Here is a 27,164-nt window from a genome sequence, read left to right as displayed (position 1 = left end):
AGAATTTTTTTATGCGTCACTGCGTAAATCCTGCCGGAAGTGTGTTGCTTGCAATTATGCTTTTTTAGAAAAATGGCGACCGACAAAATATATATGTTTACGGCTACTATTGTATTATTTTTGTTATTTCTCAGAGAAAGCCATTGCAGGTTACATCATCTTAAACTCGAGGTAGGTTTATTTGCCAGTTTCATATTGCCGCTTACTGTCTCAAGTGAATAGGGTTTCATATGCCAATCAGACCTAGCTGCTAACCAGCTAGCGGTTCATCAAAATAAATGCATCGTCTAGTGTAGGTAATTACGCGTGAATACGACATGAGGTCTCAGTACTTGCTCGTCTCTAATTGTATTTAACATGTTTATCCACTGAACGTTTTAGCTAACAAGCAACACTTGTTAGCTATGTTGCTTTTGGTTTAATAGCTGGCCACCTTGTACTATGATTTGAAAATGGTAGGCCACAATTATTGACTAAGTGTGGTGGCCAGCTAATCTCTAATTCCCTGATACTACAATGTCAATTAACAGTGACCTTGATCAAAATCACATTTTGTTTGTCACGTATATTCTTTCAGGATGACATTCGGCAGAAAGTCCACCTGAACACTTTTGGCTTCTACAAACATGGTTACATGATAGTGAATATGTCCAGTCTTACCCTTACTGGGGAGGATCTGGACAAGATTGACAGCTCCACGGTAAGATCCATTTAAATGTCTGTCAGTGGTCTGTTCAATAACTGTTCTAGGAATTGTCATTGCATGAGAAGTCCCATTGAGAAATCTCAACATTGGGAAATGATGTAGCCAGGTACATTTAATCTTCTTTACAAAATGCATGGCTCTGACCAACATCTATTTTGTAATCTGCCTGTTTCCAATTCAGGTTGGATTCAGTCTGGATAGGACAAGCAGCAATGGCTTCTCTACGTATTTAGTGAGTATCCGTTCTAGTCTAGGATGATCTGTTTGTTGTTATTACTGAAGCTTTTCAACATGGACTAGGCCTACACAGGAGCTACTCCTACTAACAGGATGAGATCAATAATGTTTGGTGTGTGTGTGTGCGTGTGCACAGGATGATCAAGATCTGGACTACTGTGTCCTTAAGAAGTCTCCCAGCAGTGATGTCGCTGTGGCACTGCTGTTATTTGACTTCAAGAAAAATGAGTGAGTTTCTATCTGACCGCAGGGAACCCCATGTACCCTTCTACAAAGTGTTACCATTGTTTACAAATAGTTTTTTTATTTAACCTTTTATTTAATCAGGCTAGTCAACTTGATGGCTGCGGTTTTACAGTCCCCTAACCAATTGTGCTATTATGTGGGGGGTTTTCACGTTATTTCTAACTGTTTTGTACATAATGTTTCTGCCACCGTCTCTTATGACTGAAAAGAGCTTCTAGATATCAGGACAGCGATTACTCACCTCGTACCGGAAGAAGATTTTTTTCTTTAACGAGTCGGACATGAAGGATTTACTCCAGACACCCGACAAGGCTCTCATCATCATTTCATTCACAGGAGAAAGAGACAGATAGATATATATTGGGGATGTAGGTCTGGGTGCCTTGTAAGGATCTGACGGCGAGTGGGTAATCTGCCTTTGTACATTGGTAATCATTTAAGAAAATAGACTCACTACGCGCACATACATCCTACCAACAGGGCATTAAACTGTAATATCTTATGTTTCACCGAGTCGTGGCTGAATAATGGCATGAATAACATACAGCTGGCCCTTTTTTACACTTTTTTGGCAGGATAGAACAGCAGCCTCTGGTAAGACAAGGGGTGACGGTCTATGTTTATTTGTAAACAAAAGCTCGTGCACGAAATATAAGGAAGTCTTGAGGTTTTGCTTGCCTGGGGTAGAGTTTCTCATGATAAGCTGTAGACCACACTATTTACCAAGAGAGTTTATCTATATTCTTCGTAGCTGTCTATTTACCACCACAAACCGATGCTGGCACTGAGTGCAGTCAATGAGCTCTATATGGCCATAAGCAAACAGGAAAACGCTCATCCAGAGGCGGCGCTCCTAGTGGCCGGGGACTTTATTGCAGGGAAACTTAAATCTGTTTTACCTCATTTCTACCAGCATGTTACATGTGCAACAAGAGGGAAAAAACTCTAGACCACCTTTACTCCGCACACAGAGACGCACGCGTACGAAGCTCACCATACATTTGGCAAATCTAACCATAATGCTATCCTCCTGATTCCTGCTTACAAGCAAAAATAAAAGCAGGAAGCATCAGTGACTCGGTCAATAAAAAAGTGGTCAGATGAAGCAGATGCTAAGCTACAGGACTGTTTTGCTAGCACAGACTGGAATATGTTCCGGGATTCTTCCGATGGCATTGAGCGTGGTTCAAAAGACTTCTTAACAACTTCTACCCCCAAGCCATAAGACTCCTGAACAACTAATCAAATGGCTACCCAGACTATTTTCATTGCCCCCCCCCCCCTTTTAACACTGCTACTCTCTGTTTATTATCTAAGCATGGTCACTTTAACTCTCTTCTACATCTATATATTACCTCGACTAACCGGTGCCCCCGCACATTGACTCTGTACCGGTACCCCCTGTACAGTGGGGGGAAAAAGTATTTGATCCCCTGCTGATTTTGTACGTTTGCCTACCGACAAAGATCAGTCTATAATTTTAATGGTAGGTTTATTTGAACAGTGAGAGACAGAATAACAACAAAAATATCCAGAAAAACACATGTCAAAAATGTTATAAATTGATTTGCATTTTAATGAGGAAAATAAGTATTTGACCCCCTCTCAATCAGAAAGATTTCTGGCTCCCAGGTGTCTTTTATACAGGTAACGAGCTGAGATTAGGAGCACACAGAAGCAATCAGATTCCAAACTCTCCACCATGGTCAAGACCAAAGAGCTCTCCAAGGATGTCAGGGACAAGATTGTAGACCTACACAAGGCTGGAATGGGCTACAAGACCATCGCCAAGCAGCTTGGTGAGAAGGCGACAACATTTGGTGTGATTATTCGCAAATGGAAGAAACACAACAGAACTGTCAATATCCCTCGGCCTGGGGCTCCATGCAAGATCTCACCTCGTGGAGTTGCAATGATCATGAGAACGGTGAGGAATCAGCCCAGAACTACACGGGAGGATCTTGTCAATGATCTCAAGGCAGCTGGGACCATTGTCACCAAGAAAACAAGTGGTAACACACTACGTAGTGGTAACACACTACGCCGTGAAGGACTGAAATCCTGCAGCGCCCGCAAGGTCCCCCTGCTCAAGAATACATATACCTGCCCGTCTGAACTTTGCCAATGAACATCTGAATGACTCAGAGGACAACTGGGTGAAAGTGTTGTGGAAAGATGAGACCAAAATGGAGCTCTTTGACATCAACTCAACTCGCCGTGTTTGGAGGAGGAGGAATGCTGCCTATGACCCCAAGACCACCATCTCCACCGTCAAACATGGAGGTGGAAACATTATGCTTTGGGGGTGTTTTTCTGCTAAGGGGACAGGACAACTTCACCGCATCAAAGGGACGATGGACGGGGCCATGTGCCGTCAAATCTTGGGTGAGAACCTCCTTCCCTCAGCCAGGGCATTGAAAATGGGTCGTGGATGGGTATTCCAGCATGACAATGACCCAAAACACACAGCCAAGGCAACAAAGGAGTGGCTCAAGAAGAAGCACATTAAGGTCCTGGAGTGGCCTAGCCAGTCTCCAGACCTTAATCCCATAGAAAATCTGTGGAGGGAGCTGAAGGTTCGAGTTGCCAAACGTCAGCCTCGAAACCTTAATGACTTGGAGAAGATCTGCAAGGAGGAGTGGGACAAAATCTCTCCTGAGATGTGTGCAAACCTGGTGGCCAACTACAAGAAACGTCTGACCTCTGTGATTGCCAACAAGGGTTTTACCACCAAGTACTAAGTCATGTTTTGCAGAGGGGTCATACTTATTTCCCTCATTAAAATGCAAATCATTTTATAACATTTTTGACATGCGTCTTTCTGGATTTTGTTTGTTGTTATTCTGTCTCTCACTGTTCAAATAAACCTACTATTAAAATTATAGACTGATCATTTCTTTGTAAGTGGGCAAATGTACAAAATCAGCAGGGGATCAAATACTTTTTTCCCCCACTGTATATAGCCTCCCGCAATTGTTATTTTGCTGCTGCTCTTTAATTATTATTATTATTTTTCTTTTTAACTTAACAGTTATTTTTCTTAACTGCATTGTTGGTTAAAGGCCTGTAAGTAAGCATTTCACAGTGCATGTGATAAATCAAATTTGATTTGGTTTAAGAACAAATCATTTTTACAATGACACCCTGGCAAGAGTTGTGGGTGGAATCATATTGAGGAGTGTGACTTTAAACAGCCAAACATTATTTTTGAAGTTATTGCCAGCGGCATGTTATACCATAACTTTGTCTAAACATGTATTTTGTTTGTGTGTGACTCAGGGTGAAGATGAAGATGTCATCTGAGGAGAATGTGTTCCCTGACATCCTCCCTGGCCTCCGAGAGACAATAGGCATTGAGTCTGGAGCTGACCAACAGAAACCTGTAAAGGGGAAAGATGACATAAACCCTGTGGGAGACCATGGTGATGGTATGGTTCCACATTACAGTTCATACATCTTTATTTAGGGCTGAATAAGTATTGACTTGAGATGAGGACATGTTTTAAACTTGCATTGATGGTAGATTTACGCCAAAGTTCGAGGTAGCTGAGGAATTCTGCATTTGAGCAGCGTAAGTTATGACCAATGGTTGAATATATTGTTTTATCTGTTGTACTAAACTTGTTCTCAATGTTGTCATTTAAATCCTAGGTGAGAGTAAACCCAAGCGGGATGTTGCAGAGGTAAGAGTATTCATATAACATATACTGAACTCAAATATAAAAGCGATGTGCAACTCATTCATAGTTTTTTCTGAGTTACAGTTCATATGAGAAAATCAGTCAATTGAAATAAATTCATTAGGCCCTAATCTAGGGATTTCACATGACTGGGAATACAGTTATGCATCTGTTGGTCACATATGCCTTTAAAAAGAAATGGGCCAGGATTTCCTCACGGTATTTTTGGGCATTCAAATGACCATCGATAAAATGCTAATGTGTTCATTGTCTGTAGCTTATGCCTGCCAATACCATAACCCCACCACCAATATGGGGCACTCTGTTCACAGCGCCAAAGACATGTTCTGCGGTTGTGAGGCCGGTTGGACATACTGGCAAATTTTCTAAAACAACATGCGGCTTATGGTAGAGAAATGAACATTACATTCTTTGGCAACAGCTCTGGTAGACATTCCTGCAGTCAGCATGCCAACTGCACGCTACCTTTAAAACTTAACATCTGTGGCTTTGTGTTATGTGACACAACTGCACATTTTAGAGTGGTCTTTTATTGGCCCCAGCACCTGTGTAATGATCATGCTGTTTAATCAGCTTCTTAATATGCCACACCTGTCAGGTGGATGGATTATCTTGGCAAAGGAGAAATGCTCACTAACAGGGATGTAAACACATTTGTGCACAAAATTTGAAAGATATAAACTTTTTGTGCATATGGAACACTTCTGGGATAATTTATTTCAGCTCATGAAACATGGGACCAACACTTTACATGTTGTATTTATATTTTTGTTCAGTATAGATACTCTGTCACCCTTTGACCTCAACCAATGTATGAAAATAAGTATCTGGATCTCAGTCTTGCTCCCTTGTCCATTTACCCATGCCGACGGCACGCAATAAAAAGGTACATCTTTTTCATTGAAGCCCTGGTGTCTGGCGGTTTTTGTAAGCAAATTACAAAGATCCTGAGGTCACACCATTAAAATGCGTGACCGTGTTTTCATAATTTATACAACTTTGCTCGTGCACATTTGAATTTAAGTATTTTTCAACAAAACGTTTTGTGAAACAAGTTTATTTGCACAGCAATTCCAACATGCTTTATCTCTGGGTTGGACTGTCACTGTTTTTCCTCTGAAAACTGATTAAGTGGTTTTGATTGATTTAGTGGATTTGATTCACCAAGGGACCTGTTCTCACTTATCTATGTCGGTCTGTCACCGAATAGAAATTGTACTGGAAAACCAGTGGCTCCCAAGGGCTGCATCCCAGATAAAGGGTTTTACCCAGTTACTAATTTAGCCAAGGGTTTGTGAATGAGGACTTTTTAAGGATTGCGATCCAGCTGTCGTTTCATCAAAGCACGTCTTCTGATCTCACTCTCTTGATATTCACAGAAAAAGGCTGAAGTGCCTTTTCCACTCCATAGAAACAAAGAAGTCTTCTCCTTTCAGGTAAGGCTCGTTCACCAGGCTAATATAATTTCTTTAGCTTGAGTTGGGCTACACAGGTCACAGGTTTTTGTTTTCCCCCCCTCCCTGTGTGCAGTTTCACTTCAACGTCAGCACAGACGAGCAGCAAGGCCTGTACAACTTCTACTTCCACAACTGCTACAGCAAAGACACTCAGATGGTTAACCCCCTCCGCTTCAGCATTGAAGTGAGTGTGTTTCTTTCACCCTCTTCGTAGTTTTCTTTTGTTGCAAGTTGAAGTTTGTATCTGATTTATCGGGTGGGATTTTTCCTGATTTGTCAGGAGGATGTCATTCCCTATTCATACTTCATTAAAATGGACCTAGCCCCGTACCGATATCCACTTTTTCCTCATTTTCTATGTTGTCTAAATCACATCCTGAACATTATTCTAGTCACACTTGCACATTGTGTCTGAATGGTCAAGTTTTCAGATTGCTATATCTACTGTATAACCAACATTTGTGATGCTTTCAGATCAGCATCGAGGAGAAGAACCCCAACAGCTTCCTGTCTGCTGGGGAGATCCCCCTGCCCAAGCTCTACATCATCATGTCTATGTTCTTCTTTTTCCTTGGCACACTGTGGTTGCACGTTCTCCGCACTCAGCGGTGAGTTTTTGTCCCTATTCAGAGGGGTTGGAAGACACATTTTGATTGAATGCATTCAGTTGTGCAACTGACTAGGTATTTGATTTTCTTCACTAATCTGATCAGTCAGCATGCCACAGTGTGCTAACCTTTGTCATATGTCATGACCTTTTACCTCAGAGTGCTCTGACTGCTCTATGAGCTCCTGAGCAAATGCTGTGGAAATACACTAACTGTAAGTTGGTCTAGAAAAGAGCATCTGCTAAATGACTAAAATGTAAATGAATAGCAGTGGTCTTGCCTCAGTCACACCTGCATTGTTTTACATTGACCAGTAGAGGGCACCAGATAGCCAAACATTTATCTACATACCAACGTAATATCATGGGGATTACCCTACTCTTCAAAATGTTTTAAGGATAACTATTTCCCTTGTTGAGATTAATTATTAATGTAATGGCATAAACCTAACCAATGTTAATTCCCTCTTTTCTCTCTACCCCCCCTCTCTTGTTCTTTCTCTGGCAGTGCTGATGTCTATAAAATCCACTGGCTCATGACTGCTCTCCCCTTCACCAAGTCTCTATCACTCATCTTCCACGCGGTGAGCACACTGACTACAATCCAAGCCTTGCTGTATTTAACTGCAAAAAAAGGGGTGCTTCCAAGTTTTGAAGTAAAAATTCAATCAAATAGAATATAGTTTAGTTTGTCCCCCTTTTCTATATCAGCTTGAGTCATTAACTGATGTCTGAGACATTTGTCTTCCAGATTGACTACTACTACATCTCTAACCAGGGCTTCCCCATAGAAGGATGGGCTGTGGTCTACTATATCACTCACCTGTAAGTCTCACCAGTAAAATGGCCTCTGTATCTCCGCTTCACCTGCACTGAAACTTATCAATGTCACCTGGTATGAGCGAGCAGTGCTTGTGTTTCTTCCTGCAGACTGAAGGGGGCACTCTTATTCATCACCATTGCTCTGATAGGGACCGGCTGGGCTTTTGTCAAGCACATCCTCTCAGATAAGGACAAGAAGATCTTCATGATTGTCATTCCACTACAGGTACAATACCATCCATCTAGAACCATCTAACTGTTGAGGCAAGATTACCATTGTACTTGATAACATCTACAATAACATGGTAGGCTGATCCTAGATTTGTGCCTAAAGGCATGGCTACATGATGATGGGTCATATTTATATAGTGACAAGGGATAGGCTGATCTTAGAAATCTTTACCCAAAAAGCAACCTAGTGGGGACTGCAGTGGCACTGATGGGAGCACATAACCATTGACCCCTCCAGGTGCTGGCCAACGTGGCGTACATCATCTTAGAGTCTACAGAGGAGGGCACCACGGAGTACGGCCTGTGGAAAGAGGTGCTCTTCCTGGTGGACCTGCTGTGCTGCGGCGCCATCCTCTTCCCTGTGGTCTGGTGAGTTCTGAGGTTCTCTATGGGCAGTGTTTCCCCTAGGTTTTGGTTTTCTAGGTGCCCCGCCCCAAAGTACCCAGAGACCAGCTGATTTCTTTGAAAGAGCGATTATTTTAGATAATGGCTGCTCTCCTCCAGTTTTTCACTTGGTATGACATTTCTCATGTTCTCACTTGTCCACAGGTCCATCAGACATTTACAAGAGGCCTCATCAACAGATGGGAAAGGTAGGCTTCCTTTTCGCTTAAGAAAACGTTCATTTTTGTGAGCCAGTGCTTCTCTGCAGTTGGCCACCTTACTGCGACAGCATATTCAATAACAAGGGCAAGCAGGGAGTTAAAATCTTTCATCTAATGGGACATTTCCACTTAAAATCAACTCCATATCCTCATGTCCATGGTCCTACTCCCAACCACAAATTTTAAAACTGTGGTCTGGAATAGTTTTTCACCCCAGCTATTTTCCTGTTACAACCCAAGTAACCTCTCATAAAAGTTGAAACAATTCCAAAGTCTTTTGAGAAAAAGAACAAAGTAGTTAGTGGAGTGAAATGGTGGTCTGTGAATATTTTAAGGGCAAATCCTGATCTAGGTCATGGGCAGTGTTATTTTTGACTTTCTCCTAAAAGCTTAGTTTTATAGTGAGTGTTTTGCTCTGTCGTAGCTGGATGCTCTCTGACTGACTAACTTATTCATTGCCCTTCACTGTTTGTACTTCACCCTGCATTCGTCATCATAGTTGGTCATAGTTCAGCTTTATTTGAACCATTCACTCATCCCTCCCACGCATTCAGACATTGAGGAAAGTTGGGGTCATTGGGGTGGTTCATTTTGAGGTTTATAAGAGCTTTGATTGGTTAAAGCTCTGATTGGCATATGATGGTCAGGAGCTGTGGATGTGAATGAGAGCCTTTAACTATTTCCATGCCAGGGTTTACATGCTTATAGATGCACAGTTCCACAATCTTTTGTTGGTAAACCAATGTCTCGGTAGCTCGTGTGGCTCAGTTGGTAGAGCATGGTGCTTGCAATGCCAGGGTTGTGGGTTCGATTCCCACGGGGGACCAGAACGAACATATGCCGCTGCCAAGTCATATTTACAAGGAACTTGCTATAGCTCATACAAATGTGAAGGCTCCAGGTTTATTTATTTCATTCAAAAGAAAGATGGATGAGTCAGATGGATGAGTCAGGAGAGAACCAATAGAAGCTTTTTTCTGACTACGTCACCCATCGCCTGCCTGTAGCATGCTGTGCTACCCATAATGCTCTACAACATATTTGGTTTTCTCAGTAAAGATATGCTGAAGCTAACATAACGGTGTCCCGTCACCTTGCCAATGCACTGCCAAATAGGGTCCTTTTTTAGCTTTTTGTTCTGTGAGCGTAGTCAGTCGACAGCAGTAAGGCCTCTCAAAGCATAGCAGGATACCCTATGGCAGGGGTAGGCAACCCTGTTCCTGGAGTGCCACAGTTACTGCAGGGTTTTGTTCCAACTAGGCACCACATCTGGCCAACTGAGCTCATTGGTCAGTTTAGTGATTGCCTAAATTCAACACACCTAGTCTTCCAGGTTGGTTAAATCAGAAACATGAAGAACCAGGGTCGCCGACCCCTGCCATATGTTCTCACTGCTGTCCCTAAGCGCTCGTCTTTAGAAAACTACACCAGGATCTAATGCCATTGCCTTGGTGTACGAATTGGCTTTCTTTTCTTCCCGAAACGCTTTATCTTTGTCCTAAAAGAAAATAAAAAGCTACTAAAATGGCCTGTTCCTGCTCACCAACATTTCCTCCATATGTGATATATAATATGGTCTAGTGCCTTTGAAACTCAAAGCCAGTTCCATTGCATTTTTTTATCGATCCCCTCTAATCAGGGACTGCTTTAGACCTGGGACACCAGGTGTGTGCAATTATACTGAACATAAAACGCAACATAACAATTTTACTGAGTTACAGTTCATATAAGGAAATCAGTAAATTGAAATAATTTTATTAGGTCCTATCTATGGATTTCACATGACTGGGGAGCCAGGCACAGCCAATCAGAAGGAGTTTTTCCCCACAAAAAGGCTTTATTACAGACAGAAATACTCCTCAGTTTCATCAGCTGTCCGGGTGCCTGGTTTCAGATGATCCTGCAGGTGAAGAAGCCACATGTGGAGGTCCTGGGCTGGCGTGGTTACACACGGTCTGCGTTTGTGAGGCCGGTTGGACGTACTGACAAATTCTGTTAAGCGGCGGCTTATGGTAGAGCAATTAACATTACATTCTCTGTCAACAGCTCTGGTGGACATTCCTGCAGTCAGCATGCAAATTGCACGCTCCCTCAAAACTTGCGTCATCTGTGGCATTGTGTGACAACACTGCACATTTTAGAGTGACCTTTTGTCCCTGATGAAATCATGCTGTTTAATTAGCTTATGATATGCCAGACCTGTCAGTTTCGTGGATTATCTTAAAGGATAAATGCTCACTGAAAGACGTGAACAAAATTTGAGAGAAATAAGCTTTTTGTGCATATGGAACATTTCGGGGATATCTTATTTCAGCTCATGAAACATGGGACCAACACTTTACATGTTTTGCGTTTTTTATAATTTTGTTCAGTTTAATTATCGGGTAGAACAAAGAACCATCACTCTCCAGAACTCTTAGGTTAACCGTAGAATACCACTGGCCTATTGTGCTCCCCTTCTTGTTCCATGCAGAAGTTTTTCTATTGAAGTTTTCAGCCACCTCATTAATTCCCGTTCTACTCATGCGCTCATGCCCATTCTACTCATGATTAGACCAGGCGAGGAAAGGGAAAAGCACAGCTACCAGATCTGTTTCATTACTGAAATGTCAGGCCTTTTCACATGCATCCAGTTTGGGCTCATCTCATCAGGGCACTGTAACAGACATATTTTTTTATAGCACTTGTCAATGAGCTGGCTCTCATGACATTCCTATCATGAATGGGAGCTCATAGAAGGTTCTGTCTGTGTGTGAATAGGGTCAAATGTCTCATTTTGGACATTCCACCGTTTTTTAATTGAACAATAGGCAGTATGATATAGGACAGATCTCACCAAATCCACAGCTGTTAGTCACCAAGAGATTTGTTTGTGCCATTTTGACTGTAGAGGGAGTTCATACCATATATTCTTGGTGTTGGTGTTATAATTACTAGTTGTTTAACAGATCAAATAGAAATGTAGTTTTGGTTAGACAGCAACCCATCGCGTACAATTCAATACGAGAAAAAGTTGATTTTCAGTCAACATTCATGAAGATTAAGGAATCATGCCTTCAAGTGCTTTTTCTCTCTCTGAGTGACCTTTAAAATGTAATTGATTGACCAGTTCCACGTGGTTGCTCCTTAAAGTCAATGAACAGCCCATCGAGATAATGGAGTAACCATTCCAAATGAACTACTCACTGTTTGGTTCCATGCAGCTAATTGAGTTTTGTTTCCTCCTCAGTGCACCTGTATCAACTCCCTTAGCGCTTCGCTTCTTAGTGTCAAAATTGTGTGTGCGCGCACGCACGTTTGTGTACAGTATGTGGGGTACATATGATTTATTCATCAGAGCAGACGTAATCACTCAGTCACATGAATGTCTGTATGTCTACCTCGTCTGCTAGAAAGCGCAGGAGACTTTTTCTAAATGATTTAGGGTTGAATAACCTTGTGTAGCTTCAGAAGTCTGTCTCTATGGGTAGGTAACCACCATAGGCTGAGTAGATTACGGCACAAAGCGTTAAAATTCCTCGATTCAACAGTAGGTTGTTATGGCACTTCCATAATTGCTCACCTGGTTTCAAAGTGGCCTTTTTTGTCCTAACTAGGCCACAGTAAGATCCACACTTGATGCTTACTGTCCCCTTTTTGAAGTCCCACTTCTGTGGAGGAAGTTGTACAGTGTGAGAATGATAAATGACTGTACAAGTCGCCCTCCATTTCTTTCCCCTCGGGTCACATTTCTGTTGGAAGGGGTTCAGATTGTATCAAGGCACTTTGCAGTGTTATTACATCCAACACAGCCTTCTCTGATGGGGCCTTTTTAGCCTTCTACGGATTTATATTGGGCCAAACGTCTTGGATCACTTGCTTTTTGAATCATCATGCAAAACTCATAAAATTAGAGTTTTAATAAAAAGTCTCATACTCTACTTATAGAAAACCTTTTTCTTCATCTCCTAACTGCTCTAAAAGGTGTCTCAAATGAGCCATGTTTATTTTTGGAGGGAGATGACAGATGTTGTGTGTGGAGGTCGACCGATTATGATTTTTTTTAACACCGATACCGATTATTGGAGGACCGCAAAGAAGAAAAAAAGAGGCGCTACCGATTAATCGGACGATTTTCTTATTTTTATTTATCTGTAATAATTACAACAATACTGAATGAACACTTATTTTACCTTAATATAATACATAAATTTAGCCTCAAATAAATAATGAAACATGTTCAATTTGGTTTAAATAATGCAAAAACAAAGTGTTGGAGAACAAAGTAAAAGTGCAATATGTGCCATGTAAGAAAGCTAACGTTTAAATGCCTTGCTCAGAACATGAGAACATATGAAAGCTGGTGGTTCCTTTTAACATGAGTCTTCAATATTCCCAGGTAAGATGTTTTAGGTTGTAGTTATTATAGGACTATTTCTCTCTATACGATTTGTATTTCATATACCTTTGACTATTGGATGTTCTTATAGGCACTTTAGTATTGTCAGTGTAACAGTATAGCTTCCGTCCCTCTCCTCGCTCCTACCTGGGCTCAAACCAGGAACACATCGACAACAGCCACCCTCGAAGCAGCGTTACCCATGTAGAGCAAGGGAAACAACTACTCCAAGTCTCAGAGCGAGTGATGTTTGAAACGCTATTAGCGCGCACCCGGCTAACTAGCTAGCCATTTCACATCGGTTACACCAGCCTAATCTTGGGAGTTGACAGGCTTGAAGTCATAAACAGCGCAATGCATTGTGAAAGCTGCTGGCAAAACGCAGTAAAGTGCTGTTTGAATGAATGCTTATGAGCCTGCTGGTGCCTACCACCGCTCTGTCAGACTGCTCTATCAAATCATAGACGTAATTATAATAAACACACAGAAATACGAGCCTTAGGTCATTAATATGGTCGAATCTGGAAACTATCATCTTGAAAACAAAACGCCTTTTTCTTTCAGTGAAATACGGAACCGGTCTGTATTTTATCTAACGGGTGGCATCCATAAGTCTAAATATTCCTGTTACACTGCACAACCTTCAATGGTATGTCATAATTACGTAAAATTCTGGCAAATTAGTTCGCAATGAGCCAGGCAATGAACGCAAGAGCAGTGACACAATTTCATGTTAGCAGGCAATATTAACTAAATATGCAGGTGAAAAAATATATACTTGTGTATTGATTTTAAAGAAAGGCTTTGATGTTTATGGTTAGGTACATTGGTGCAACGACAGTGCTTTTTTCGCAAATGCGCTTGTTAATTCACCCGTTTGTCGAAGTAGGCTGTGATTCGATGAGAAGTTAACAGGCACCGTATCGATTATATGCAACGCAGGACACGTTAGATAAACTAGTAATATCATCAACCATGTGTAGTTAACTAGTGATTATGTTAAGATAGTTTTTATAAGTTTAATGCTAGCTAGCAACTTACCTTGGCTTCTTGCTGCCCTCGCATAACAGGTAGTCAGCCTGCCATGCAGGCTCCTCGTGGAGTGCAATGTAAGGTTAGAGCATTGGACTAGTAACCAGGTTGCAAAAACGAACCCCCTAATCCCTCCCGAACAAGGCAGTTAACCCCCGTTCCTAGGCCGTCATTGAAAATAAGAATGTGTTCTTAATCTGACTTGCCTAGTTAAATAAAGGTGTAAAAAATAATATAAAAATAAATCGGCAATCGGTGGCCAAAAATACCGATTACCGATTTGTTATGAAAACTTGAAATCAGCCCTAATTAATCGGCCATTCCGATTAATCGGTCGAACTCTAATTGTGTGTTACTGAAAAGCTCTCACAGGTCTTTGCTATTTTACTAATGAATGTCATTTTTTTTTGCAGCTGCCATCAACCTTGCCCAGTTGAAGCTCTTCAGGCACTACTATGTGATGGTAAGGTTCCTCTTTTCATGCCCTTCAGACACTCTGTCTCCTCACACACAGCTCCATCAATACACACTGCAGGTGTGATGATAGGTCACACAGACACGCTTGCACACACCGATGCATACACACAGCCACATGCACGCCTTTTTAAATGGAAACAAACCAAGCATTGTGTCTACGTCCGTCTGTACAGAACTCCCTAAAAACACTCCACTTCGACACAAGTGACTTTTCGTAGCAAGTTTGGAGAGCATTTTCGCTAACCCTGCTACGTTAATTATCCTGACTTGCTAGGAAAAGTGGTAGCTGTATTGAAGTGGTGTGTTTTTAGGGAGTCTGTACAGTATATGTGTACACAGGTTTTACTTCATCTTTCATCTATTCCACTTTGGTGGAGTGATTACAGCTCCCTCTTTGTATTAGTTGAATCGTGAATAGCCACGTATGAAACCCCTCCATAAAGATATTACAACTGTTGAGGTGTCTCGCTCTCTGACATTGTTTTTTATTTCTTTATCTGTCTTGTTGGTGTTTAAAATTATCATATCTTATTGTAATGTCCACTCTGCATACCAAATGGGTTGCGCTTTAGTTTTCTCGCTTTCTCCCCCATCGCTCTCTGTTGGATCGACGTTCATATTGTCAGCCAATGCCAATCTTCCTGATTATGCCTTGTAAACGCGTTTTGCTTCCTGTTTCTCCATTTGCCTGTGTCTCTTGCTCTCTAAAAAGTGACTGAAAAGAAGGATGCTCTGGTGTCTTGTTTATATCTGTGTTAAGAAAATTGTTTATCTAATGCCTGTATTTCTCTCTCTCCTTCAGATTGTATGCTATATTTATTTCACCCGTATAATCGCAATTCTCATCAAGTTCATTGTTCCCTTTCAGTGGAAGTGGCTGTACCAGGTGGGTGTCCACCTATGTTTTGTTAAACGGTAAAATTATATATATATATATATATACACAGTAGTCCAAGTTAAATACTTTAACAGTATGTTAATCCTTAGTAAGACCAGTTTTGATTGAAAAAAAACAACATTTTTGATCCATTTTGAAAGGCTTTTTTTAATTTTTTATATGTTTAGCTGTTAAAATTGTGTCAGTACATTGTTCTTTCTACCCATGTCTCTTTCTTGATCTCTCTCCTTGTCTTCAGCTATTGGATGAACTGGCCACGCTGGCATTCTTCTTCCTGACGGGACATAAGTTCCGCCCGGCCTCCTACAACCCCTACCTGCTGCTCTCTGTGGAGGACGATGTGGAGATGGAGGAAGTGTGAGTCTGACTAGCACCAAATCATTATCAAACCCAAATCATTATCAAACCCAAATCATTATCAAACCCAAATCATTATCAAACCCAAATCAGCATCTTGGAACGTATAGTCAAAGCTCAGACAAAATGTGACTGACCTCGATTCGGTCTTACGTAGCAAAATTTGAAATGGAAATAAAATTCTGCTTTGAAAATTGATAAACTTATGACCCCACTTTTGAGAAAATGGGCCTTGAATGTTGGGACACCTACTGGAAGCTCTTCTTTGTCTTAGCCCCACCCACCTCTAAGGATTCACATGAGGCCATGTGCTAAACATGGAGTATGGTAGTGTACAACCAAAGATTTCAAGATTAAAGGCGGGTTTATATTACTTCTATCGACATGTCTACATGTCTGTATACAGGTGTCGCAGTGACATCATGAATTTAGTATATGTCAATCTACCAAACCAGGCAACTAAAAGCTACTTTCTAAACAATGTTTTTTTTTCTTCTTCTAGCTTGTTAGAATGTGTAAACAGTACAGTGAAATGGTTACTTGCATAGTGGAGTCATTTGTTTAGATAGCTAAACGGTGAACTTTAATCCCAACATATAATGTTACTGCATTAATCTACAGGTAGCTAAAGCTAACCAACTAGCTTGGTTCAATGTTAGGTAGCTAGCTAACTAATGGATCTGAGATGTGAATAACATTACTACACAGATCATACACGTAACGTAACGTTAGCTAGCGAGCCAGCCAGCTAACATTAGCTAGCCAGCTAACATTAGCTAGCCAGCTAACATTAGCTAGCCAGCTAACATTAGCTAGCCAGCTAACTGTACACTTGCAATGAAGACGACTTTCTGACAAAATTAGAAACGTATAATATCTGAAAATGTATGTAGCTAGATTCTTACCCGTATATACATGGATGAACGCTTCTCCCTCTCTCACGGATGCCATGGTTGCCCTTAGTTTGAAGATGTAATCCAGACAGGTATTTTATACAAGTCTTCTGTGTTCTCTTTTCGACTCCCTCCGCATTTGCAATCAACGCCTGGATTTTCTCCATCTCCTTAGCTATCATACTCTACTTCCACCGAGCATTCCAATGATTAACTCGGTCCTCCAGAAAGTGGAGAGCCTTAGCAACACTTGTGCAGTTCTTCGTGATATCTTTCAAAAAAGCTGCGTTAGACAGGATTACCTACACATACTAAGAAGCTGATGTTATAGACGGAAGCATGCTACATGGCAGACCAAATCAAACTCATCTCTCATGTCCAGCCCATCCATTATCTCAGCCAATCATGGCTAGAGGGAAGGTCCTTTCTTTTTCTGTGGCTAAACCAACTAGGCTCATAATTTTAACAATTTTATTAGTATTTACAGATGGCATACAAGTTTGTTTTTAAGGCACATGAAAGTTCACATGTTACAGAAGGCATTTCTGCCAAAAAACGCATTTTGATCAAATAAAATAACTTTCAAATGCCTCAACCTGTGAAGTAGTGACTCGCGACATATGCCTAGTTTCCTGAAACGAGTCACAAATACCTTTTGGCTTTTGTCTCGAATTTGTCACTACAGGTCCGGGAGTATTGTACGCTTTTTCACACTGCTGAGCCAAATCAAGTGAGTCAAGTTGTACTGGTCTGGCCTGGTTATGCATCTACCATAGGGGCTCTATTCATGCTGGAAAGGACAATGTGAACGAAAAAATATTAGAGCCAGCACAGTACGGTTTGGGTTGGCATGATGGTGTCAAAATAGAACCCTCACTTACTTTAAACCAGGCACCTTGCTTTTTTGTACTTCCTCTATCCTTACTTGCCATTGTGGCCCACATGAAAAGCTGTGTGAGTTTTATCGCCTCCCCCTGTTGTTAAGTGTCACCCCTCCCAATATGGTCTGGTCTGAGGACAGCTGTGTGACTTCTCCCTATCAGCCTAGGTGCCACCTGTTCAACGCAAAGAGTTCTACCAAGGCCCCTGTGGCACCCGATGGGAGGAACCCAATTAAAGTGGAACTGACAGCATTTTAGTAACATGAAATCTTATTCAAATCTGTTCATATACACCCCCAGCAAGAATTATTATTATTTATTTATTTATTTTTACATTTTCTGACAAGCGAGAACATAGCTGAGCAAGGCACTGTTCCCTGGGCGCCGAAGACGTGGATGTCGATTATGGCAGCCCCCTACATATCTCTGATTCAGAGAGGTTAAATGCGGAAGACACATTTCAGTTGAATGCATTCAGTTGTACAACTGACCGTTTAGATATCGTCATTTTTTGTACATTTATAGAATGTTTGGGAAGGATGTATAGTAAGGCATTTGTGAAAATTCGAAGCAATATATTGGGAAAGTGGCCATGCATTTGAACAATTGATAGACACTGCAGTACATCTGTTCTGCAGTGAGTCTACACAGAGTCTACACAGACCAGTGCGCCATAGCCAATCAGAGCTACAGTAGGCCTATATGCAATGAAGCGATTTGCCACACAGGCCTGCCATCATTCACTTTGAACTGGATTGTGTGTTTACAGGCAGTAGCAACAGCGTGACTTTAGATCATTCGAAAACATTCGACAAAAGCCACAAAATATTACCTGAATGGATTTCTGCAAATGTGTAAATACCATGGGAGTCATTGTTTTTTTTGTAAAAATATGGCCCTTTATAATATCCACATGATGCTGTGAATATAGAATTTTAACATATTAAAACAAGAAATAAATTATATTTGTCCAGCCTCTGACCCTAATCAAAAAGTATTTAATCACACAAATGGAACTATAGGTCGTTGTAACATTTAAATGTATAATTTTTTTGCACAGCATGGTTCACCGGTGCGGTTGAATTCAGCATTTCTGTATGGTGCACTCAAAATGTAGCTATTGTAGTTGAGTAGCCAACCTAGGCTACTGCTCAATGTTTCTGTAATAGGCCTACATGCCCGTTGCATGGTGTTGTAGTTTTTTGGTTATTAATTGTCAAGCTTTAAAAACCAAGTCAACATTTTAGTAGCCTAGCTAGGACTGTGGCATGTCTGTACACGTTTCCCTCTGCTGCATGCTGTAAACGGGACACACGAAGGTAGCGCAGTTGAAGCTGCGAGCTCATCAGGCTGTAATTTTATAAAGTAGATGACTCAACTGTTGACTGATTTTTATACTCTCGTGTGTCCTATTCGGTCCACGGGCCTTGTTTGTCACGCGCGCTAGTCAATTAGTCACGTTATGACTGACTTGCGATAATTTCCCTTGCTAGTTCGAGTGTATTGACATTCCCAACCTTAGTTCCAGTCATCTGTGTTTGTCCAGAATATTGAGTAACTGAAACGGTGCATCCTGAATGGAGGCAGCAAACAATGTACCAGACCAGCTGTGATTTACAACCTGATAGCAATATGTTTGGGACTACCAAGAAATGTATTGGTGAATTATATTAATCATGCATTGAACTACATCCATCTATTCTGCCCACAATACCTTACTGTACGTCATGGAATTTTGATCCAAATAGAATCTATTTTTAAAACCTCTTATGAAGTTGGTTTTGAAGCATAAACCGTGAATTTGATGTTTTTGACTTATATTATGATTGTCTGTTTGTTTCATATCTGCGAAGTAGTTAAAACGCTGTCAGTTCCACTTTAAAAGGAACATGGATATTTGGTGCTCCAACCTACATACAGTACACCAGCAGACCTGCTTCCATTCACCTTGTCTACCGTTTTCTTATTTTAGACGCTTTTATCATTTTTTTACTCAATCTGTTTTTAGAGTGTCAGTATGTCGACGTCCCTGAGATACTTAATCAATGTCCTCTCGCCCTCCTCCCGAGCTTTCATCCTCCCCTCCCTCTCCATTTCTCTCTCTTCATCCCTCCATCCAGGTCACAATGGAGCCTGCCGCACTTGTCTTCCTCCCTCGTTCCACCTCTCTCCAGGCTCTTCTACCTGTTTTCTCTCCTTTTTTGTTCTTTATATCCAAAGTGTAGCTGGTGGCACCATGTGTCCTTGTTCCCTGTTCTCTCTAGCTCCCTCTGTGTAGAATGTTGTATCTCACCCAAAGGGACCAAACACTTCCCAGAACCAGCTCTATTTATCAATTATATATACTGAACAAAAATATAAACGCAACATGCAGCAATTTCAAATATTTTACTGAGTTAGTTCATATAAGTAAATCAGTCAATTTAAATAAATAAATTAGTCTCTAATCTATGGATTTCACATGACTGGCAATACAGATATGCATCTGTTAGTCACAGATACTTAAAAAATACAAGTAGGTACGTGGATCAGAAAACTAGTCAGTATCTGGTGTGACCACCATTTGCCTCATGCAGTGTGACACATCTCCTTCGCATAGAGTTGATCAGGCTGTTGATTGTGGCCTGTGGAATGTTGTCCCACTCCTCTTCAATGGCTGTGCGAAGTTTCTGGATATTGGCAGGAACTGGAACATGCTGTCGATCCAGAGCATCCGAAACATGCTCAATGGTTGACATGTCTGGTGAGTAGCCATGGAATAACTGGGCCATTTTCAGGAATTGTGTACAGATCCTTGCGACATGGGGCCATGCATTATCATGCTAAAACATGAGGTGATGGTGGTGGATGAATGGCATGACAATGGGCTTCAGGATCTTGTCATGGTATCTCTGTGCATTCAAATTGTCATCGATAAATTGCAATTGTGTTCGTTGTCCATAGCTTATGCCTGCCCATACCATAACATCTACCGCCACCGTGGGGCATTCTGTTCACAACTTTGACATCAGCAAACCGCTCACCCTCACACCGCCATCTGCGCGGTACAGTTGAAATCAGGATTAATCCGTGAAGAGCACACTTCTCCAACATGCCAGTGGCCATCGAAGGTGAGCATTTGCCGACTGAAGTCCGTTATGACGCCAGACTGCAGTCAGGTCAAGACTCTGGTGAGGAGAACGAGCACACAGATGAGCTTCCCTGAGACTGTTATGACAGTTTGTGCAGAAATTCTTCGGTTGTGCAAACCCATAGTTTCATCAGCTGTCCAGGAGGCTGGTCTCAGACGATCCCGCAGGTGAAGAAGCTGGATGTGGTTACACCTTGTTTCTGGTAATGAGGCTGGTTGGACGTACTGACATATTCTCTAAAACGACATTTGAGGCAGCTTATGGTAGCGAAATGAACATTAATTTCTCTGGCAATAGCTCCGGTGGACATTCCTGCAATCAGCATGCCAATTTCATGCTTCCTCAACTTGAGACTTCTGTGGCATTGTGTTGTGTGGCAAAACTACACATTTTAGAGTGGCCTTTTATTGTCCACAGCACAAGGTGCACCTGTGTAAAAGATCATGCTGTTTAATCAGCTTCTTGGTTTATCTTTGCAAAGGAGAAATGTACAGAAATGCCTGCACACACAACTGTAGCTCTCCTAGGAAGAAATTTGATCATTCTTGATTTAGGGCCTGAATAATCTTGGTAACCCAGAACAAAAATTGTATGTAATTTGGTCAGATGCTCAATTATTTAAGCAAGTTAAAAAATATATTAAGCACCTCCCTTAAATGGAAACTGCAAGTCTATGGACCCAATGTTCTTTCCGAAATTCAAAAGATGTGAGCACCTGCGAAATCGTGATTTTTCCAAATGATTCGCAACACAAAGATCTGCGTACTAGACCAAAGTTCCTCGTTAGTTGTTGCATCCCACAATCTGTTGACAGACGCTGCTATCATTTATGTTAGGTTCATCTGTCCACGAGAGATTAGGGCCTGAATGCCAGGAGTTGGCTGGGTGGAATAATGAGCCTATAGCACACCTAGCAAGACTGCTACAGCAATGGAGCGCGACAAAGGTTCAACTATTTGGGGCGAGAAGCAGGAGTGCCAGGTGCAGCTGGTTAACTGGGTCTAGGCTGCGCCGTCCTCCCTCTCCCCCTCCCTCTCCTGTCCGGCTTCTAGCGTCCTGCTCTCCTCCCGCCGGCCTGGATGCCCAGAATTGGGTCGCTCGCCTGGGGAGCTGGCACCAGACCCACAGACCAGGAGCTGAAGGGGGAGTGGGGACACACTCTCACACACACACACACACAAGCGTACAGTAATGACTTTAAACTCAGGGGCGTATAATACAGACTCACCTGTGAACATGTACACAAAAAAACAAATCCAATGCCTGTTGTCATGCATGCTAAAATGTGTTCAAATACATACTGTAGCATACACACACAGACTCGGGCTCCACATTTTCTACACACTTCTTTCCCCCTGTTTACTCCTGACGGGCGGGGCTTCAGTGGATGTTCTGAAAAGGAGTGTGGTATATAGTTGACTCAGCTGCCGGGTTTATGAAGATGTCTTCTCTTCCAAGCTGTTATTGAACATCATGAGGTGGTGGTGGTTGCTTTTGAAATGTCTTTCTTGGCCTTGCGTTATTGATTATTCCAGCCACAACTCCTCTTAACTCACATTCAATACATCTAGTCAGTCCCAGTACACATGTTTACTGAGGCAAGTCAAGAAAATATGGCTTTTGCGTTCTCAAGAGGACTTTAAATATATATTTTTTTCATGAAATGAAATGGAGGCCTGTATTCTTAAAGCCTCTCAGAGTATGAGTGGTTAAGGTCCCCTCTGTCTATTCATCATAATCTACAGGCAAAACTGATCCTAGATCAACACTCCTCCGAGAGGCTTGATGAATATGGGCCCAGGTAATGTGGCTTGATTCTCTGTCTGGAGGTCAGGAACTTCCCTACAACTGTTTTGTTATATGCATGACCTAGTCTGTAACTGTTTTTTTCTAGTGGCTCATCGAAGTGCATTCAACTAAGATAGGAGAAACAACCAAAGTATGTGATCAGAGTAAAATACACTATGCTGCCATGGGTTATGCCCAACTGTGGGATCTCATGTGGTGTCCCTCAAGGCTCTATTTGAAGCCCCATTCTATAAATAATCAACATGCTCTCTCTTGTCCTCCTGATTTAACCCTCCTGTTGTGTTTGTTTCATGTTAATTCATTCTGTGTTCCCAGTCCAAAATGACCGCCCCATTATAGCTGATTCTAAATCCATAATAATACATATATTATCACCTAATGTTAGATATTTTTGTCAACTTAAGTTATTGTGAACATTACAAGTTTTTAACTTCTATTTGCTATTTATGGCCTGTAGGCCTCATTGACCTGAGTTCATACAACTCGTTGTTGAGTAAAAAAAAGCACCATGTATGGATTATTCTGACTATAACAAATACTCAGATGAAACGTATTGTGCTATTTATCACAGACTACTTTGTGTCAAAGTTTAACAAGGACTCTCCTCACCAGTGTCATGATCAAAGATATGATCAAGAGCCTCACATACATACATCGTTTGGTCATTATGCTGCCACAGAATGAATTGTGAGCAGGGCCTTAAAAATGCTTTAGATACCAGAGCTGTGAGAAAAGTTGGATATATTATTGAAACAATGTTGCGATTGTTTGTGAGAATGCCAACAGGTGTGGTTCCCGTGGGGGGGGAAAGATTCTATTGAGGAAAGGTTCCCATGGGGGTTGCCATGGAAGCCAAGAAGGGGAGTGAGGTGTGTGTGTGTGTGTGCTCAAACGCATGCATGTGGGGGTCTGGGAGAGCAAGTGGGTCCATCTGATGAATGGGCATGTGCCTGAACTCAATTTTATACACTTATTGTAGTTTCACCGATTCACTTCTAATGACTGGTCATTTTTGACCGGGAACACCACGGCTGTAAAAAAGTTAAATAAATCACCCGAAATGTAATGAAAATCATCAAAATGTATTTTGTATGTTCAGATGTCTTGTGTGGACAAAGTCATGGAACCTTATGACAATCAGATTAAATTAACTACATTTTTCAGAGAGAACTTGTAAATCGGTCCAATTCGACCAGAACACAGCAGGTGGGTTAAAAATAATGGTGTTCACTTCTGTGTGTCGTCAGTCTAACATTAGATCTACATCAAAACAGACCTGGACACCCTCGTGTACATAAAGAATCCCACACCGGAGGACTATATACAATCTGTATTTATACTATACCATTTAAATTCATACACTACGTGTTAGGGACATTTTCAAAGTGGGACCACATACAGTATGAATTAAACATGCGCTGTATGTTTGTGGAGGAGCCTGAGGAGGCTTTCAAAGAAAGTGGAACATTCTGAATATTTCAAAAATTCCTTCGGGTTCTTTAGATGGTACTTCCATTTTGTGTGCTTGAGGCAGGTATTTGGTCAAACTCTACCTAGAGGTAAGCCTTGATTTGGATGCCTAGATTTAAAAAATATATATATTTCACCTTTATTTAACCAGGTACGCCAGTTGAGAACAAGTTCTCATTTACAACTGCGACCTGGCCAAGATAAAGCAAAGCAGTGCGACAAAAACAAGTTACATGTGGGATAAACAAACGTACGGTCAATAACGCAATAGAAAAATCTGTATACAGTGTGTGCAAATGAAGTAAGGAGGTAAGGCAATAAATATGCCAATAGTGGCAAAGTAATTACAATTTAATAATTACAATTTAGCAATTTACACTGGAGTAATATATGTGCAGATGAGGATGTGCAAGTAGAAATACTGGTGTGCAAAAGAGCAGAAAAACAAATATGGGATGAGGTAGGTAGGTAGTTGGTTGGATGGGCTATTTACAGATGGGCTATTTACAGATGGGCTGTGTACAGCTGCAGCGATCGGTAAGCTGCTCTGACAGCTGACGCTTAAAGTTAGTGAGGGAGATATAAGTCCCAAGTTCAGTGATTTTTGCAATTCGTTCCAGTCATTGGCAGCAGAGAACTGGAAGGAAAGGCGGCCAAAGTAGGTGTTGGCTTTGGGGATGACCAGTGAAATATACCTGCTGGAGTGCGTGCTAAGGGTGGGTGTTTTTATGGTGATCAGTGAGCTGAGATTAGGCGGAGCTTTACCTAGCAAAGATTTATAGATGACCTGGAGCCAGTGAGTTTGGCGACGAATATGTAGCGAGGACCAGCCAACGAGAGCATACAGGTCGCAGTGGTGGGTAGTATATGGGGCTTTGGTGACAAAACGGATGGCACTGTGATAGATTGCATCCAATTTGCTGAGTAGAGTATTGGAGGCTATTTTGTAAATGACATCGCCGAAGTCAAGGATCGGTAGGATGGTCAGTTTTACGAGGGTATGTTTGGCAGCATGAGTGAAGGAAGCTTTGTTGCAAAATAGGAAGCCAATTCTAGATTTAACTTTGGATTGGAGATGCTTAATGTGAGTCTGGAAGGAGAGTTTACAGTCCAGCCAGACACCTAGGTATTTATAGTTGTCCACATATTCTAAGTCCGAACCGTCCAGAGTAGAGATGCTAGTCGGGCGGGCGGGTGCGGGCAGCGATTGGTTGAAGAGCATGCATTTCGTTTTACTAGCATTTAAGAGCCACGGAAGGAGTGTTGTATGGCGTTGAAGTTCGTTTGGAGGTTTGTTAACACCTTGTCCAAAGAAGGGCCAGGGCCAAGAAAGAATCACCAGCAGCAAGAGCGTCATCATTGATTATATAGAGAGAAAAGAGTCGGCCCGAGAATTGAACCCTGTGGCACCCCCATAGAGACTGCCAGCGGTCCAGACAACAGGCCCTACGCTTTGACACACTGATCTCTATCTGAGAAGTAGTTAGTGAACCAGGCGAGGCAGTCATTAGAGAAACCAAGCCTGTTGAGTCTGCAGATAAGAATACGTGATTGATTATCTTTTGTTCAACTAACTTATTAAATGTCAACTGTCTGCAACATGCAGCTGTTTCTTATACTGGTTGGGTGGCTAGGGATAGCTAATAAACCTGGTTATTTGGGTAATTTAATGGTCTGGGGCCAGTTTATCATAGTACTTAATCCAAATCCAATGGTCCTTGCCCCTGAGCTGCCCGGATGAGGGACTATCCAAATGAAGTTAGACCAATGTTTAAAGATGCTTGTTCCATCTGTACTGAATGTTGGGATGTGGTGGAGGTTTTCAGGGTTTACATTTATTTATAAAAAAAAAATGTTTTGGGGACTAAATCCTATGCCTTTTCTGCTGCCTCCTCAGAATAACAACCTCAACGGCGATGGGGGACGGAGTGAAGAAAGTGAAGAGGAGTGCAAATGGACCGACGGAGGAGCGGGAGAGCATGGCCTGATGGGAGATGTAGTACCCCAGCTCAGCCAAATACAGCGACTCTGGACTATGTGGCCACAAGTGTGGCGACGGACACTCATTGCCCAGACATGAATTCTTAACCCACTTCACTTGTGTGGGTAGCAGCCCAATATTAACAGGGGAACCCCCAACTATGGTTTAACAATGGTGGTTCTAACTGTATCTATGTGTATGTTAATGTATATCAATGAAATGACCCCCCTGAATCAGAATTCCCTTTGATGTTAGAGTGAAGGAAATGTGGGGACTCCAAGTAACTAAGTCCACAATTCCTTGTCTGTTTTGATTGATACACTGAGGCTGCTGTGCTAGGTAATTATTTATCTTTATTTATTTTGTAATGTACATACAGCATGATATCTCCTGTGACTCACCATCTGCCACACACACACTCACAACCAGATACATTCTGATGAGGAGACAATGTCAAAAGCCAGTGGTAAAGAACAAACACTGTATATTTATTTATCCCTTCTTGCAAACCATAAAGTGGAAAAACTTAAATTATAGTTTTAATGAAATATACCATCTCACATAAACTGACAGATCTCTTTTCTATTCACCTAAGTTATTTGTGTTGTGCATCAGAGTACTGCTGTCTGCCCTATTCTTCCTTAATTTGTGGTGCTTCATTTGCAGTGGAGTGGTACTGTGACTTACGTTTGTGAGATACTTACAGATGCCCATTTGGGTCAAGGTTCCCTGCCTCGTGTGAGTCTAGCTTGTGGGTTGCAATTTCTTTTGTCAGCAATAGTCATTTTCAGGGAAAAATCCATTGGCCTGTCAAGTTTTATTTTTGGTAGCAATGAAACTTGTCTAACTGCTTGAGAAACTGAAACGCCATATAGAATATACAATATTCTCGATATACCATATGTTCAGAGGTGACTGATAAATTTATGTATTTAAAGTCAGTATGGCCAAAGCGGAAGACCACATCTTCTGTGGCGGAGAGGGGTATACTGACCGATGATGCCATTATTTGTTGATCAAGATGTTGGTATAATGTCTATATTTTGTTCATATAACAGTAATGCAAAACACATTGGCCTCCAGACCAGAAAGCAATGGGAGATAGATAATTATGTTTGCTGATGTTTGATGTTGCACATAAGCTGTGTTTGTTTAAAGACTCCATATATCGTTAAATTACAAAAGGAGATGAACAACCATGTAAATACTTTATCCTCTGTTCATAAAGGCTTTTTTGACCCTCAA

At 41.6% G+C, this 27,164-nt stretch overlaps 1 protein-coding gene across 1 annotated transcript; it reads left to right on the top strand.

Annotated features, from left to right (window-relative positions):
* The first annotated feature begins 9 nt into the window (after positions 1-9).
* Positions 10-27,164, top strand: gpr107 (G protein-coupled receptor 107). Its single transcript, XM_014142605.3, has 18 exons — positions 10-171; positions 578-700; positions 888-938; positions 1,080-1,171; positions 4,469-4,617; positions 4,841-4,872; positions 6,270-6,326; positions 6,421-6,531; positions 6,822-6,955; positions 7,463-7,538; positions 7,706-7,779; positions 7,885-8,002; positions 8,246-8,376; positions 8,557-8,600; positions 14,436-14,485; positions 15,302-15,385; positions 15,636-15,754; positions 25,836-27,164. The coding sequence occupies exons 1-18, from the start codon at positions 73-75 to the stop codon at positions 25,924-25,926; spliced, it is 1,635 nt and encodes a 544-aa protein (XP_013998080.1). The 5' UTR covers positions 10-72; the 3' UTR covers positions 25,927-27,164.

Source organism: Salmo salar, chromosome 01, assembly GCF_965601325.2.
Source record: "Salmo salar chromosome 01, fSalSal1, whole genome shotgun sequence".
In the NCBI taxonomy this organism is placed as follows: Eukaryota; Metazoa; Chordata; class Actinopteri; order Salmoniformes; family Salmonidae; genus Salmo; species Salmo salar.
The sequence above is the reverse complement of the archived record's forward strand: the minus strand, read 5'-3'. Positions and strand labels throughout refer to the sequence as shown.

Excerpts from the sequence above, each read along its gene's own strand:
- gpr107 (XM_014142605.3), top strand. The coding sequence starts at position 73 with ATGGCGACCGACAAAATATATATGTTTACGGCTACTATTGTATTATTT. Across the intron at positions 8,601-14,435 it reads CTCATCAACAGATGGGAAAG|CTGCCATCAACCTTGCCCAG; the intron begins GTAGGCTTCCTT and ends TTTTTTTTGCAG. Across the intron at positions 15,755-25,835 it reads GATGTGGAGATGGAGGAAGT|AATAACAACCTCAACGGCGA; the intron begins GTGAGTCTGACT and ends CTGCCTCCTCAG.